The sequence below is a fragment of the Pleurodeles waltl genome, chromosome 11 (genome assembly GCF_031143425.1).
Source record: "Pleurodeles waltl isolate 20211129_DDA chromosome 11, aPleWal1.hap1.20221129, whole genome shotgun sequence".
Lineage (NCBI taxonomy): Eukaryota > Metazoa > Chordata > Amphibia > Caudata > Salamandridae > Pleurodeles > Pleurodeles waltl.
Window position 1 is genome coordinate 152,362,946 of NC_090450.1, and position 17,654 is coordinate 152,380,599.

A 17,654-nucleotide genomic window follows, 5' to 3' on the forward strand; every position below is an offset into this window, starting at 1 on the left:
GAAGGGTGGTGAGACAGCCAAAAACAAAAATAGTAAAGAGTCTTCTACAGGCCCCCAAAAACCTGCACAGGAGGGTGGGCCCAGAGCCTCTTCACAAAACAATTCTGGGTACAAGGGTAAAAACTTTAATCCCAAAAAGGCCTGGTGTCGTAGCTGTAGTCAGTCTGGACACCAAACTGGAGACAAGGCCTGTCCCAAGAAAAATACCACTTCAAACTCCACTCCAGCTAACACTGGAATGGCTAGTCTCCAAGTGGGATCAACAGTGTGCCCAGAGCAAATCAGGTGTCACACTGAAGCTACATTAGTCTCTGAGGGTGGGGTGGATTTAGCCACACTGGCTGCCTGGCCCCCTAACATGCAAAAATACAGGCAGCAGCTCTTAATTAATGGGACAAGTGTAGAGGGCCTGAGGGATACAGGTGCCAGTGTCACTATGGTGACAGAGAAACTGGTTTCCCCTGGCCAATACCTGGCTGGACAAACTTATCCAGTCACCAACGCTGACAATCAGACTAAAGAAGTACATCCCATGGCTATGGTAACTTTAGAGTGGGGAGGGGTCAATGGCCTGAAACAGGTGGTAGTCTCCTCAAATATCCCAGTAGACTGTTTGCTTGGAAATGACCTGGAGTCCTCCGCATGGGCTGAGGTAGAACTGAAAACCCATGCAGCCATGCTGGGTATCCCTGAACTGGTGTGTGTCAAGACAAGGGCACAGTGCAAGGCACAGGGTGAAAAAGTAGAGCTGGAGTCTGGAAGAAAGGCCCAGCCTGCCAAGAGAAAAGGAAAGTCAGCTGGGAAACCATCTGCAACACAACAAGAGAAAGAGAACCTCTCTTCTCAGGAAGAAGTTCTGCCCTCTGAGGGAACTGAGCCTATGGAGCTGGAACCTTATCAGGTTGAGCTCTTAGGCCCAGGGGGACCCTCAAGGGAAGAGTTGTGTAAGGGACAAGAAACCTGTCCCTCTCTTGAAGGCCTTAGGCAGCAAGCTGCTGAAGAGTCCAAAGGCAAGAAAAATGGAACACATAGGGTCTATTGGGAAGATGGACTCCTGTACACTGAGGCAAGAGATCCCAAACCTGGTGCCACTAGGAGAGTGGTAGTGCCTCAGGCGTTCAGAGAGTTTATTCTGACCTTAGCCCATGATATTCCCCTTGCTGGGCATTTGGGACAAACCAAGACATGGGAGAGATTAGTCAACCACTTCTACTGGCCCAACATGTCCCAGAAGGTTAAGGAGTTTTACATCTCCTGTCCTACCTGTCAAGCCAGTGGTAAGACAGGTGGACATCCAAAGTCCCCCCTCATTCCACTTCCAGTGGTGGGGGTCCCCTTTGAAAGAGAGGGTGTGGACATAGTGGGTCCACTTGAACCTCCCACAGCCTCAGGAAATATGTACATCCTAGTAGTAGTGGATCATGCTACTAGGTATCCTGAAGCTATTCCCCTTAGGTCGACTACTGCCCCTGCAGTAGCCAAGGCCCTCATTGGTATCTTTACCAGAGTGGGCTTCCCTAAGGAGGTGGTGTCTGACAGAGGTACCAACTTCATGTCAGCATACCTAAAACACATGTGGAAGAGTGTGGAGTGACTTATAGGTTCACTACACCATATCATCCACAAACTAATGGCCTTGTTGAGAGATTCAACAAGACATTAAAGGGCATGATCATGGGGCTCCCAGAAAAACTCAAAAGGAGATGGGATGTCCTCCTGCCATGTCTGCTTTTCGCTTACAGAGAGGTGTCTCAGAAGGGAGTAGGGTTCTCACCCTTTGAACTTCTGTTTGGCCACCCTGTAAGGGGACCACTTGCTCTTGTTAAAGAAGGCTGGGAGAGACCTCTTCATGAGCCTAAACAAGACATAGTGGACTATGTGCTTGGCCTTCGCTCAAGAATGGCAGAGTACATGGAAAAGGCAAGTAAAAACCTTGAGGCCAGCCAACAGCTCCAGAAGTTTTGGTATGACCAAAAGGCTGCAATGGTTGAATTTCAACCAGGGCCGAAAGTCTGGGTTTTGGAGCCTGTGGCTCCCAGGGCACTTCAGGACAGATGGAGTGGCCCTTACCCAATCCTGGAAAAGAAGAGTCAGGTCACCTACCTGGTGGACCCAGGCACAAGCAGGAGCCCCAAGAGGGTGATCCATGTAAACCGCCTAAAACTCTTCCATGATAGGGCTGATGTGAATCTGTTGATGGTAACAGATGAGGAGCAGGAAGCTGAGAGTGAGCCTCTCCCTGATCTCCTCTCTTCAGACCCTAAAGATGGCTCAGTGGATGGAGTGATCTATTCAGACACCCTCTCTGGCCAACAGCAAGCTGACTGTAGGAAGGTCCTACAACAGTTTGCTGAGCTCTTTTCCCTAACCCCTGGTCAGACACACCTGTGTACCCATGATGTGGACACAGGAGACAGCATGCCTGTCAAAAACAAAATCTTCAGACAGTCTGATCAAGTTAAGGAAAGCATCAAGGTGGAAGTCCACAAGATGCTGGAATTGGGAGTAATTGAGTACTCTGACAGCCCCTGGGCTAGCCCAGTGGTCTTAGTCCCCAAACCTCACACCAAAGAAGGAAAGAGAGAGATGAGGTTTTGTGTGGACTACAGAGGTCTTAATTCTGTCACCAAGACAGATGCCCATCCCATTCCTAGAGCTGACGAGCTGATTGACAAATTAGGTGCTGCCAAATTCTTAAGTACCTTTGACTTAACAGCAGGGTACTGGCAAATCAAAATGGCACCTGGAGCAAAAGAGAAAACAGCATTCTCCACACCTGATGGGCATTATCAGTTTACTGTTATGCCCTTTGGTTTAAAGAATGCCCCTGCCACCTTCCAAAGGTTGGTGAATCAAGTCCTTGCTGGGTTGGAGTCCTTTAGTGCAGCTTATCTTGATGATATTGCTGTCTTTAGCTCCAACTGGCAGGATCACCTGGTCCACCTGAAGAAGGTTTTGAAGGCTCTGCAATCAGCAGGCCTCTCTATCAAGGCATCCAAATGCCAGATAGGGCAGGGAACTGTGGTTTACTTGGGACACCTTGTAGGTGGAGGCCAAGTTCAGCCACTCCAGCCTAAGATCCAGACTATTCTGGACTGGTCAGCTCCAAAAACCCAGACTCAAGTCAGGGCATTCCTTGGCTTGACTGGGTACTATAGGAGGTTTGTGAAGGGATATGGATCAATAGTGACAGCCCTCACAGAACTCACCTCCAAGAAAATGCCCAAGAAAGTAAACTGGACTGTAGAATGCCAACAGGCCTTTGACACCCTGAAGCAAGCTATGTGCACAGCACCAGTTCTAAAAGCTCCAGATTACTCCAAGCAATTCATTGTGCAAACAGATGCCTCTGAACATGGGATAGGGGCAGTTTTGTCCCAAACAAATGATGATGGCCTTGACCAGCCTGTTGCTTTCATTAGCAGGAGGTTACTCCCCAGGGAGCAGCGTTGGAGTGCCATTGAGAGGGAGGCCTTTGCTGTGGTTTGGTCCCTGAAGAAGCTGAGACCATAACTCTTTGGTACTCACTTCCTAGTTCAAACTGACCACAGACCTCTCAGATGGCTGATGCAAATGAAAGGTGAAAATCCAAAACTGTTGAGGTGGTCCATCTCCCTACAGGGAATGGACTTTATTGTGGAACACAGACCTGGGACTGCCCATGTCAATGCAGATGGCCTTTCCAGGTTCTTCCACTTAGAAAATGAAGACTCTCTTGGGAAAGGTTAGTCTCATCCTCTTTCGTTTGGGGGTGGGGGTTGTGTAAGGAAATGCCTCCTTGGCATGGTTACCCCCTGACTTTTTGCCTTTGCTGATGCTATGTTTTGAATTGAAAGTGTGCTGAGGCCTGCTAACCAGGCCCCAGCACCAGTGTTCTTTCCCTAACCTGTACTTTTGTATCCACAATTGGCACACCCTGGCATCCAGATAAGTCCCTTGTAAATGGTACCCCAGGTACCAAGGGCCCTGATGCCAAGGAAGGTCTCTAAGGGCTGCAGCATGTCTTATGCCACCCTGGAGACCCCTCACTCAGCACAGACACACTGCTTGTCAGCTTGTGTGTGCTGGTGAGAACAAAACGAGTAAGTCGACATGGCACTCCCCTCAGGGTGCCATGCCAGCCTATCACTGCCTATGCAGGTATAGATAAGTCACCCCTCTAGCAGGCCTTACAGCCCTAAGGCAGGGTGCACTATACCATAGGTGAGGGCACCAGTGCATGAGCACTGTGCCCCTACAGTGTCTAAGCAATACCTTAGACATTGTAAGTGCAGGGTAGCCATAAGAGTATATGGTCTGGGAGTCTGTTTTACACAAACTCCACAGCACCATAATGGCTACACTGAAAACTGGGAAGTTTGGTATCAAACTTCTCAGCACAATAAATGCACACTGATGCCAGTGTACATTTTATTGTAAAATACACCCCAGAGGGCACCTTAGAGGTGCCCCCTGAAACCTTAACCGACTATCTGTGTAGGCTGACTGGTTCCAGCAGCCTGCCACAACCGAGACATGTTGCTGGCCCCATGGGGAGAGTGCCTTTGTCACTCTGAGGCCAGTAACAAAGCCTGCACTGGGTGGAGATGCTAACACCTCCCCCAGGCAGGAGCTGTCACACCCGGCGGTGAGCCTCAAAGGCTCACCCCTTTGTGCCAGCACCGCAGGACACTCCAGCTAGTGGAGTTGCCCGCCCCCTCCGGCCACGGCCCCCACTTTTGGAGGCAAGGCCGGAGAAAATAATGAGAATAACAAGGAGGAGTCACTGGCCAGTCAGGACAGCCCCTAAGGTGTCCTGAGCTGAAGTGACTCTAACTTTTAGAAATCCTCCATCTTGCAGATGGAGGATTCCCCAATAGGATTAGGGATGTGACCCCCTCCCCTTGGGAGGAGGCACAAAGAGGGTGTACCCACCCTCAGGGCTAGTAGCCATTGGCTACTAACCCCCCAGACCTAAACACGCCCTTAAATTTAGTATTTAAGGGCTTCCCTGAACCTAAGAATTTAGATTCCTGAAACTACAAGAAGAAGACTGCTGAGCTGAAGAACCCCTGCAGAGGAAGAACAGAAGACACCAACTGCTTTGGCCCCAGACTTACCGGCCTGTCTCCTGCCTTCCAAAGAAACCTGCTCCAGCGACGCTTTCCAAGGGACCAGCGACCTCTGAATCCTCTGAGGACTGCCCTGCTTCAAGAAAGACAAGAAACTCCCGAGGACAGCGGCACTGCTCCAAAAGAACTGCAACTTTGTTTCAAGGAGCACATTTAAAGACCCCTGCAACTCCCCGCAAGAAGCGTGAGACTTGCAACACTGCACCCGGCGACCCCGACTCGACTGGTGGAGAACCAACACCTCAGGGAGGACCCTCCGGCGACTCCGAGACCGTGAGTAACCAAAGTTGTCCCCCCTGAGCCCCCACAGCGACGCCTGCAGAGGGAATCCCGAGGCTCCCCCTGACCGCGACTGCCTGAACTCCATTTCCCGACGGCTGGAAAAGACCCTGCACCCGCAGCCCCCAGCACCTAAAGAAACGGAACTCCTGTGCAGGAGTGACCCCCAGGAGGCCCTCTCCCTTGTCCAGGTGGTGGCTACCCCGAGGAGCCCCCCCCCCCCTTGCCTGCCTGCAACGCTGAAGTGATCCCTTTATATCTCATTGAAAACCATTGTAAACCCGATGCGTGTTTGCACACTGCACCCGGCCGCCCCCGCGCTGCTGAGGGTGTACTTTTTGTGCTGACTTGTGTCCCCCCCCCGGTGCCCTACAAAACCCCCCTGGTCTGCCCTCCGAAGACGCGGGTACTTACCTGCTGGCAGACCGGAACCGGGGCACCCCCTTCTCTCCATCGAAGCCTATGTGTTTTGGGCACCTCTTTGACCTCTGCACCTGACCGGCCCTGAGCTGCTGGTGTGGTAACTTTGGGGTTGCTCTGAACCCCCAACAGTGGGCTACCTTGGACCAAGAACTGAAACCTGTAAGTGACTTAGTCACCTGTGAAACCTAACAATACTTTACCTCCCCCAGGAACTGTGAAAATTGCACTTTTAAAACAGCTTATTGTGTTTTATGTAAAAAGTATACATGCTAATGTAATGATTCAAAGTTCCTAAAGTACTTACCTGCAATACCTTTCAAATGAGATATTACATGTAGAATTTAAACCTGTGGTTCTTAAAATAAACTAAGAAAAGATATTTTTCTATAACAAAACCTATTGGCTGGATTTGTCTCTAAGTGTGTGTTCCTCATTTATTGCCTGTGTGTATGTACAACAAATGCTTAACACTACTCCTTTGATAAGCCTACTGCTCGACCACACTACCACAAAATAGAGCATTAGTATTATCTCTTTTTGCCACTATCTTACCTCTAAGGGGAACCCTTGGACTCTGTGCATACTATTCCTTACTTTGAAATAGTGCATACAGAGCCAACTTCCTACATCTGTATTTTAGCACGCTATCTCTATTGGCTGCATCCAGTGTGAGGACCAGAGTCACTCTAATCATATTCCCTTGAGCTATGAGTCTTTCTTTAATAATATCCATCTGAAGTGCAGTAAGGATGTATTGCATACATAAGTAAAACCTGTCTTATTTAGTACCACTCTTGTTGCCCATTTAAACAAATGATTTCTAGTTTGCAAGCATGCTGAAGCGATCATGTCCTTCAAGAGTCCTTCTAGGTATCAGGATGTGTTACAGTCCAATCCTTCAGTGTCAAGGCAGGAGCTTCTGTTTGATATATGGGCTTATCCCTTTCTGCTAAATTTGGCAGATATGTTTGTCCACATTTTAGAAAACCTATGAAAGCTTTTAGCTTTTAAATGCATTTGGAGGCTGTAATGTAGTACATGTTTAAGGAACCCAGAAGCTAATCCTTAACTTCACGTGTCTGCTCTGAGGCCAGACAAATCACACTCACATGTTGAATCTTTTTCTAAAATAAATCTTCTAACCTGCTTTTGAAAGTATGGTATTTTATCTTAGCTACATGCTTTACATTGTCAAATAAATCATCTGAAATATACATATCATACACCCATGATGCTACTTTGAAATCATCCTAAAGGAGTTCCATTATTTTTTCAGACAATATCCCAGGACTAATGTAAACACTTGCAGTAATCTGATAATTCCGTAATGTTTTCCTCCCAGCAAGAAAGCTGTAAGATAATGATAGTCATGAGTTGTCCCTATTGTGAAAAACCCATTGTTCACATTAATAGGGCTTTTATACCTTTTCCTGCTAAGTTGGATCATTAAACTTCTGTTCAGCATGTGTTATACAATGCTGGCTCAAATTGTGACAGTCAACACGAAATCAGTGGTAATACTGGACAAATAGTGGAGTGTATGATAGATTGCAAGGGGATTACTGTACCCTGGTATTATAACTCATCTGTTGGATTTCTGGGTTTCAGTTATAATTGGAAACAGCCTTTTCTACGCAGCCGGAGCAATGCTTAGTGTAGCTACACAAGCGAAACCACGCTTGCCTGAACCACGCATGTGCCTGAAGCACGCAAATGTGTGGTTGAGGCACCCTGCATATGCGTGGTACGGGCACACACCGCAAGAACATCCAGAAGAGTAATGCAGCAGCCTGGTAAATAGGGCCAGGGCGAGTGGGGGGATTTTTAAGGACAGGGCGGGGTAGGTCTTACAACAGGGTGGAGTAGGTTTTAGGGTTCCAGGCAGAGGTGGGGGTTGGCATAGTTTTTAGTACAGGGTGGGGTTGTTTTTAGGGTTAAGGGTAGGTTTTAGGGTTCAGGGTGGGGTCAGGGGAATCGGGGTTGTTTTTAGGACACAGTTGGTTAGTTTTTAGGACAGGATAGGGTTTAGGGTGTGGGTCGTGTAGTTTTTAGGACAGGGTGGCGTAGTTTTTAGGACAGGGTAGGTTTAAGGCGGGTGGTCGGGTAGTTTTTAGGACAGGGTGGGGTTTTTAGGACAGGGTAGCTTTTAGGGCTTAGGGCGGGGGGTCCGGTAGTTTTTAGGGCTCTGGGGAGGGGTTGTATCGCACAACCACACATAGCATTACCACATATACCTTTACTAAGCATGCTTTTACAACAAAATGTGTTATAAAGGCATGCATGGTAAAGACACGATTGTGGTTCCACCATATCTGGTTTGGTCACACAACTGATTATAACTAATAAAAAAACAGCATAGGGAACGTTTGCTTTAGTAGAGACTGTAAAACACTGGATTTTGTTACAATTAAACTATTTTGACACCACAGGTCACAAAAACAGTAAAAATGTAGTAATGGATGTTCACGGTATCACCCACTCGGCCATGGTCTGCCACTGAATATGCCATTTTGTCATCCACAAAGATTCTGGATTATCTTGAACTACTTCCACTCCTATTTTGGGAGCATGACTCATCCATCTCATATCACTTCAGATCATTGATGACAACACTTTCGTATGTAGTGTCCAGCAGGTTTGTGACTGAACTATGAGCATGGTCTTTTTCCAGACAAAAGGCACTACCTTGTTGGCCTCCTCCTATTTTGAGAGAAGGATTACTTTTTTCTTTGTGAAAGCTTGGGTATTAGGATTGTGGCTACAAAGATCACTGCCTACAGATGTCATCAATGTCCTCAATTTGTTATCCGATTTGCCTTTTCTTAGTTTTACATTGTGGTGGTCTGAATAGCATGCCTACAGAGAGATGCATCCCCTCTTACAGAAGGATAAAGACCATATCATAAAGCTCTTCAGCAACCATAGCTGTGCCCAGAAAGGGACCTTAATCCTACATAACCTCAGAAATCTACAACTTACTTTATGAGCTGCAGACAGAGCAACTAAGAAACATGACAAATGAGCCATTGCTGTGTGCTCTGTGCATGCAGAGCTTGAGCAGATGCAGATGTATGGACCTATGTGGAGGCTACATAATTAAGTAGAACCTGTTCATGATACATCCTAGTGATCCTGAAGTTCAATCTGCAACCCTATTGCCTTCATGTCAAAAAGAAGCTTGCAACATTTGATGCTGAAACTAGCCCTGACACTTGGCAAAATCTGCTGTACAAGTAATGGTAACTATATTTAGTGGAGACCTATTGAGATGTGCGTGCTACTTCCCCTAAAGTGGAAAATGCACTAGAACAGTGAACCCAGCAGAGGGCACATTGGTACAGTGACTTTGGCAACTCTCACACATGCCTGGCAAGAGCACAGTCCCTGCACTTCTTTAAATGTTCAATAGCCCACATACTTGGTATAAATCTTTGCTTAGTGGTCTATGCACAGCCTTTCAAACACAAAATCCTATAACCTTGGGTATGGAAAATTATTTAAAATTAACTTCATTTATGGTGTGAAGACAAATGACCTAACAAACCTGCAGGTCACGAAGGTTTTTTTTTTTTTACTACATCCATTGTTGTTTATACAGCAGGAGAGTTGTCTAAGTTCCTACGCAAACATTCCTTAGGTTCCTTAGCAGATTTCTCCTGTTGTACCAGGTAGATCAGGAATGGGCTCAGAATAGACACTAGTAAAACATATATTATCAGTAATTTCTTGATGTCTTGATAGAAAGAATAGGGAAGCAGGACACAGGCTTGGAATAACGGAGCATCCAAAATACCTGTCTCATGTCTTACAAAAAAAGTCTTCATTCTGTCGATCTTCACCATTTGTCTGTAAAATCGAACACAAGGACAGTGTGTTAGATGATAAACTTTTTATTTGCTTCAGTCAAATCTAATTGAGGTGCAAAAGTATCCCGAGCCATGCACATTCTGTACATGGATACTAGACTACTAGAAAAAGGAGCTTGAGTACAGAGAAACAAGACTGGCCAGGGAGTGGGGTGGGGGGATCTTGGGGTGAGGAAAATAATGAAGTTACTTGTAACAACTAATTTAAGGACATGGTTACAGACTGGGTTGAGGAGCAGGGAGTATGGAAGACTGGACAATAGTAATGAACAGGGGAAGGAAGGAAATAAAAGACAAAATCTTTAAATGCACTGGAAATACAGTATCCCTTATTCTTTTATTTTTTTACATAGCAAATAAGAGTAAACACTGATGACCACCAAGTTTACAGGAAGAAATTGAAAACAGTGGAAAACATTGGGGGAAAAAAAACAAATTTGCAACTATTAGAAATTGAAAACAGGAAAGCATACTCATCGTCCCGTTTAATTTTGTTGTTTAGTTTCATTGCATATTGTCTCTTAACTTGTGAAGTAAGATGTAAGCACTGGAAAGATGAGCCCATATCATTGTCCTAATAGTCCTTTCCCTATCTCCCTTAATCTGAGATTAAATTTTAAGAGTTGACCTGGTTTACTCAAACGTCCATCATGTGTTTCAAACGCAAAAAGCACTTTAGTTGCAGTTGTCCTCAGCAGGCACTTGAGGTCTTATTGAACTACTGTTATAACGATTGTGCTGCCTACCGCTGCGTGAGCCCTTGTCTTGTTTGCTAGAAATCTTTGTGCCACGCATTCCTCATCTGATGGTCAGACACTTTCTTCTTATCAGAAAATGGTTTCTTTACTGAATCTTCCCCCTTTTTCTGTTGGAATGATCCCTTTGAGACTTTAGATGCTGAACTTTGAAAATGTTTTTGATCCTTTCCTGAGTCACTTTAGAGTCCCTGATCTTGCCCCACTGAAGAGTGAGGATATTGCGCACCACCGTGAGATCTTGTAGGGGGTTTTATTTTCCTATTTCTAAGATTATACTCCTTCTCAGTGTCCTGTCTAGATTATCTATCTTTCCTTTATATGATTTGCATTTAAATTTAGATGTCTCTATTTCAGAAAATGTCTTACCTGTTTCTTAGATTTGGAATCGCCATCACCATTTGTCTTCGATTTCAGTTGAGGTTTATAAGCTTTGTACCCTATAGTATTTTGCCCCTGGATGCATACACTTGTGAAATGAGTTTAGAGAGTTCAGCTTGACTATTCACAAGCGACTTCTGAATATCTCTCTTTGACAGCTAGAATTGCTGCATCTCTTATGCTATTGCTTAAAACATTGTCTACAACAGTGTCATGTTCCTGCCCAAGGAGCTTTGTTGTGGTGGGTTGTATTGGGAGATATTGAATCTGTCTGAAGATTTTTCTGTGCTGCCCTTAATGGAATTTCTTCCCGAAACGTCGGGCACGTTCCTGTAGTAGCAGTTTATAGTCTGTGTGTTTTATTGCTTTCATTAGTGAACTTTGAAACAGCAGGCAAAACATACTGCTGTCACTATCTATTTGCGTTCATTATTTCATGCAGCATAGCTTTGGTAATTTTCACAGTCTGCTTATGTCTCGGAGGTTGGGGAATATATGTAGCTAAGACAGGCTGTCTCTCTAGAGATAATGGACCTATTTGGGCTGCTGTTGTGGTATGCCTAAACCTACCATTAAAAAACATGCTTGATGTTCAGCATGTGCATGGCAATTCAGTCTGATTAAATTCAGCAGCTGAGCTAACCTATTTATACTTTGTGAAATACCTAGTATCACGCACAGCAGCACCTCTCTGAGCCAAAGAGTAACAAATACCTCCGTAGTGTTGATTGGATCAGCTATTATTGTAAACATCAATCACCTTCCTGTTAAGAAGAGGCCTTTTGTTGGCAGAAAAGCATGTTAAACAATTTCGTCATCTGTCATGGTTACAGAGGTTCAAGTAAACCTTTATGGGAAATCCTTTATATCTGTTAAACTTGTTGAGGCTTGTTAAACTTAAGGGTGCCAGTTTCCTAGCCTTAATAGGATGCATTACATATGGACGTTTCTACGTATGTGGATCAGCACGTCCAGAGCATCTTAGCTTCTCATCTCTGATTTACTCAGTATTAGGGACACATGTCGGCCACCAGAAAATGTTATGAGCTGCCTTCTACAGATAACGCTGATTGAGGGGGGGGGCGAGGGGGAGGAGGGTGGAACCACAGCTAGGTTTCTTAGCTTGTCCATTTGAAGAAGACATTTTACCTGTCAGAATGGCAGCAGGTTGTTATGATATAGGAACCTTAGATGCAGCTAGCCTTAAACTATGTACACACTCCAATAATGGGTCATTATATATTGCCCATGTTTCCTTGTTCTAACTAGACTATGTTCTGGTTGTGTGTTAGTAGTATTATTACTCCAAGGCAGAAGAGACACATACATGCTTGCTTACACATACTGTGAAAATTGCAGGGTGTGCAGCTACTGTCAGAGGTCTCTCACACCAGATCTTACACATCCTGTTGGAGAGAACCAGCTCTGCCATCCTGAATCATGCAACTGAAATTTCGGGCACAAGGTTCAGAATCCAGGCATGCTGAAATGTGCAAATACTGGTTGCAGACTAATACATACTGATTAGAGACCCTTCTAATTCATAGAAAGGGCATATTTCAGTTTCAACTAGAAAACATAACACCACCTTCTCTGTTCAGCATCTACAGTTATACCTTCACTACATCAGTACTTAGAAGGGATCCTAGGATCATAAAATACTCTTCAGACCGAAGGATGTTATCAACATATGCTTTCAAAATGTTCTTGAGGTGTGTTCTGCTTTGCAAACATTGGCAAACGTTGCCGGACTTCCCCAGCTCTAACAACCTTGGATGACAACCAAAGCCTTTCAGTTCAAATGGAGGCTGCGGGGTACGCGCAGATGCTCTAACCACAGAATAAATTAACTTCTGTATTACTTCGTTTTTTAAATTCTTTTAAACCATTAATGTTTTAATCATGCATCCGTATGTTAGTAAAGCTATATCATACATAAAACACCTTAACTTGAATACTGCATCATCAGACTAATGAAAATAGACAAGGCACATCTAAATATAGAACATATTATAGTTCGTACAGATTGAGATTAGTAAAATTATTTAATAGAATGCCCTTTTGGGAAAACGGAGTAAAGTTTAAAAGTCATATTACTTAACATATTAGGGCTACTGAAAATTGAGGTTTGAGTTACCACACCGCTGAGCACCCCTCTGAAACATAAATAGGCAAAACTGAGTTACTAAAACGTTTTGGTATTGATGGAGCCCTGAAAAACATTATAATGGGTGCTAGGAAGCTTCCACGTGACAGAAAATAGACCAGGTGCCTCACTGGCTCAGTCTGGGGTTATATCAAATTCTTAACAAGGACTGTGGGCTAGCTTTAGCTCTGTAGGATGGCAGATATAGATTACTGCTCAGAACAGGGAATCTTCGGAGCATATAGGTGGACAGAAATTATTTAAATATTTTAACAATACCAACTTTCCTCTGTAGCTGGACCTACCCACCAATTATTCACATTTTGTCCTCGCTATGAAATGATTTAACATTGTTTCTTTGCTATTTTAGTTCTGAATTAATTATATATCAGTTTCATTGTGTTTTACTGAAACCGATTAAGAAAATGGTAAGACCTCTGGTCCATGCTTCAATTAATTTAAAATTTTAAACATCAAACATTGCACCCTGATTGGAAAATAGTAATTACTTTAATTTCAATGTCTGTTAAGCAGCAGATCTTTTAGGAAAGGATACAAAATGTTCTATCTTTTCATGATTATATATCTTACTAGGCAGTGTGAAATAATCATGGTTATGAACAATGACACTCATGTTGGTTAGAATTAAAGGTCCATATAGCCTTCATAAGATGTTGGGAAAAAAAAACACACTAATTCCCTTTGTAGTGCTGTTTCCTTTTTACCAGACTGTATTGTGAGAAGTCTTTGTAATATACCACGCCAGATGCCATTGCACTTTGCACTAGACTTTAAGTATGAAATTCCATTTCTGCAATATTTTTCCTTCCAGTCGACTACCAAGAAAACAAGGATCCATTTTGTACTGTACCACAGGCATCATCCTTCAGTGGCTGCAGTCTGACAAGTAAGTATGAGTAGAAATTGTGATGTGTGTAAACTTAATATTACACTATGTTAGTGAGATCCTGTGAGTCCCAAATTGCCAATTGTTTTTTGCATGGTTTTTTATCCCAGTGTTCTAGTTTTTGCAGTCATAAGTATGCTTTACTCAAATATATTTGTGAGCTTTAACTTTATTATGGCAGAAATATTTTAATTATGTTTTTCCCAGACTTCGAATTGCACTATTTATTCTAAAAGAAGTTTAGGTGCTTTTCAGTGCAAATTCTGAGGTTATACACATGTTAATCTTTAACTTTTGCCCGAAAACAGATTGGGGTCTCAAAGTTGGCATAACATTTATGTAGAAGATCAGTTATCCCAGATTTGAGTTGCGTATGAATTTTGTATGAGGAAGGACCAGGCAGTTTGTTAAGCTATGCTTATTTCACCAAACCATGCAACTTTTATTTTGAGGTTGAGGTAATGGTATAACAAAATAGAGGCATATTTCACTACATGGATTTAAAAGCTTATGTTTCTAGTATATTGACAACACCAGACCGACCATTTACTTCTGGGGAAAAGACAGGCGGATGACTGACCACTGGAAGGTGATTGAAAGTGTATGTGCTTATGAGTAAGGGGTTTGACTGTGTTTGCAAAAGTTTTTTTTTTTTATGTGTCCATGCTCAGAATCCTTTAGTTATGCTAGCAGGTCATGTTTAAATAAGAATAGGCTTTGAATACTAAATCCTCTTAATAATCAAATGTGATTATTATTATTTTGTTTTCTTAAACAAAAAATTGTCTACTGGTGATTCTTATATCCCGTCTTAGAGCGATCCTGATGACACATCGGTCCTGCATTCTGCAGAGCAGCCACTTTATACAAAGTACAATTGCAGACATGCCTTTAGGAATGTTTAGGCGTGGGAGAACATTATGGCTGCACTCTACAATTGTTTGTAGAACGTAATGGTGTAGTTAATAATGAAAATTATTGTATGTTGCTCTGTGAGATTTATCCCCACCTGAAAAAATATGCTTACTTCATCTTCCATCGAGAAAATATGTCTGCTCGAATAGTAGTGTAATTTTTATTACCATGCCTCCTTGAGTTCAGAAGAAAATGTAATGCTCTTTATTGTAATCGATGTGCAGGTTCTTACTATATGTTCTGTAAGCAGTGGTCATGTATACCTCAGTGAAGACATTTATCTTTATGTTCTTCATGTTCTTTGAACCACAGTTACCCTGTGAAAACAGTCTTGGTTTTAAAAGAAGATGAACCTTTGCTTAGGGTATTGCATTCCACTGTTTCAATAAAACTAATTATAGGTGCTATGCCTGGAGAATCTGTATAAGTGGGGAACAGTGTTTCAGCTTCACTACTGTGTAACTTCTGAGTGACAGGCTTTTTATATGTAGCAAAACGTTGCATTCTAGCTCTGATTTTAGAAAGAGATGGAGGTTCATCAATTAATTCAATAGGAGCAAATACGTAAGTGGCAGTTGTGTAGTGTTAACGTTGCTGTGTGTTTGAACTTTCATATAAAGATTAAGCAAAATCAATGGAAAGCCTCAAGAATTCTATGTATGCAGCTTTTTAACTAGCATATCACATATGTATTTGTTCAGTAGCCTTGCATAATTAGTCATTTTTCTTTCTTAATGTTTGACTTGCATTTGTAAGTGCACGCTTTGGTTTGAAATGGGTTGTGAATAATTGGGTGACCATAACATGTGTGCCATATTCCAGTACTTTTGAAGTCCTTTGACTTTGTAGGTCAGTATTTAACTTGTCCATAAACAAATAAATAGGGTGGCCTTCAAGTAGAGCCTTGAAACAATGCTGTTGGTTAACAATGTGTCAGGAAAGGTTATAGAAAAATATTAATCTGTGAAGTGTGCATCTTTACCCAGAGTAGGAACGTCTACAAGTGTGAGCAAGTGGGTGTTTCAGGACAAGTTATAGGGAATTTTCATGTTGGGAATAGTGGTGGAGGGATTGTGACATTTTCAACATTCAACAATCTTTATCTGTCTGGTTTCAGTCACTTAACTAGTGTGAGTCACATTGTTCTCGATGAAATTCACGAAAGAAACCTACAGTCTGATGTATTAATGTCAATTGTGAAAGATCTTCTCAAGAAGAGACCTGATCTTAAGGTGATCCTGATGAGTGCGACATTGAATGCTGAGAAGTTCTCTGCCTATTTTGGTGAGTATAAAGTCTTTAAATTACTAAGGAGTAAAGACACTCAGATTTTCTTTTGGCAACACACCTGCTACAGTTTCTCTTATAAGTAGGTATCACAAAATTGCTATTTTTTTTTTTAATTAGCTAGGATACAACTGTAGCTCTGAGCAAAATAAAGCTTACTTGTTCTCTGTTTGAGGTATCTTGGTTGCTCTGTAATTGTTTACTGTGTTAAAAAAAAAAAATGGTATTCCTTTTGGATTTGTGGGTGGTCTCTTTATCATTTTTATCATGTTTAGGCAACATACTGTCTCACCATAAATGTGATAGATTAGACCAACGCATGCAATAATAAAAATAACTTGGCACTTCTTGCCACCCTTCATATATTTCTAAGCATTATAAATAGGTATTACCCATTTCAATCCCTCTTGATTTACCTATGTTAAGGATAGAAGACTAGGGTTTCCTTGCTGTGATTGGAACTTGTGGCCAAAGGTCACTAAATATCAGATGCAAGCATTTAACTCAGTGAGCGGTGTTAATATCATTAAATCCTACCTAGATTTTCTTAACATTTGCCTTGATAATCAATTTATGCGTTTAATTACAATTCTCTGAATTAATATTGAGCATTACACTTTATTGATTTCTTTCAAGAAAAGGTCACACTACAAGTTTGCATGGGTATTCTGAAGGAGTTAGAGCATCCTTCTAACCAAGACTACTTAAAATACTTCAAATGCATCTGGTATCTACATAAGAAATATTTACTGCATGCTAAGAAGGAGCAGTTCATCACATCTTAATTTGACAAGCTTAGCGAGCAGTTCTTACCCATAAAGATACACATTATGTAAATTTCAGCCTACAGAAAATATCCTCCATGTTTTCTTTGTCACACTCCAGATGAATCCGGCCTATTCAAGGGTATTAAGATTGTGTTCCTTTCACAAAGGAAAACTTCACTACTACGGAAACGTAATATAATTCTGATTAAATTAAATTAGTCCTTTGTTTGAGGCTATACATAATGTTTCTTTACAGGCCATTTCATAGTCGGCAATATTTCAGCTAGCTGTCATCCTCACATATATTAATGAAACTTCCAATCAAACGTCGCCCTGAGAATCTTTCTCACTTTTCTGGCAAAAGTTCCCTGACTTTCAAACAATCTATTTGCCTTCTTTCTTCAAATCTTTACTTTTCCAGCAATCATTTAACACGCTCGGTGTAAGAAATGGGGTCTTTGATTGGCAGTCAGGTTACTGTCCAAGCAAGGATCCTCATCATAGTCAGGATAAAGGAGAATCACCCTCTGTTAACCCCCGCTCACCCCGTTGGTAGCTTGGCACGAGCAGGCAGGCTTAACTTCAGAAGCAATGTGTAAAGTATTGTACCAACACACATTAACCCAGTGAAAACAGTACAAAATTACACCACAAAGGTTTAGAAAAATAGGGAATATTTATCTAAACCAAACAAGACCAAAATGATAAAAATCCGACATAGACAAGTAAAGTTATGAATTTTTAAAAGAGTAAGAATCTTAATCGTGAGAACGTGGTATTTTCACAAAAGTACCTGGGTAGCATTAAAATAAAGTGT

The 17,654-nt window shown here is 42.5% G+C and overlaps 1 protein-coding gene across 1 annotated transcript in view; it reads left to right on the plus strand.

Moving 5' to 3' along the window:
- Window positions 1–17,654, plus strand: part of DHX36 (DEAH-box helicase 36) — a 275,760-nt gene that overhangs the window by 46,718 nt on the left and 211,388 nt on the right. The window contains exons 7-8 of the mRNA XM_069213319.1: window positions 13,794–13,868; window positions 15,901–16,067. Of these exons, the coding sequence (XP_069069420.1) occupies window positions 13,794–13,868; window positions 15,901–16,067 (242 nt within the window). The remainder of the gene's footprint in view (window positions 1–13,793; window positions 13,869–15,900; window positions 16,068–17,654) is intronic.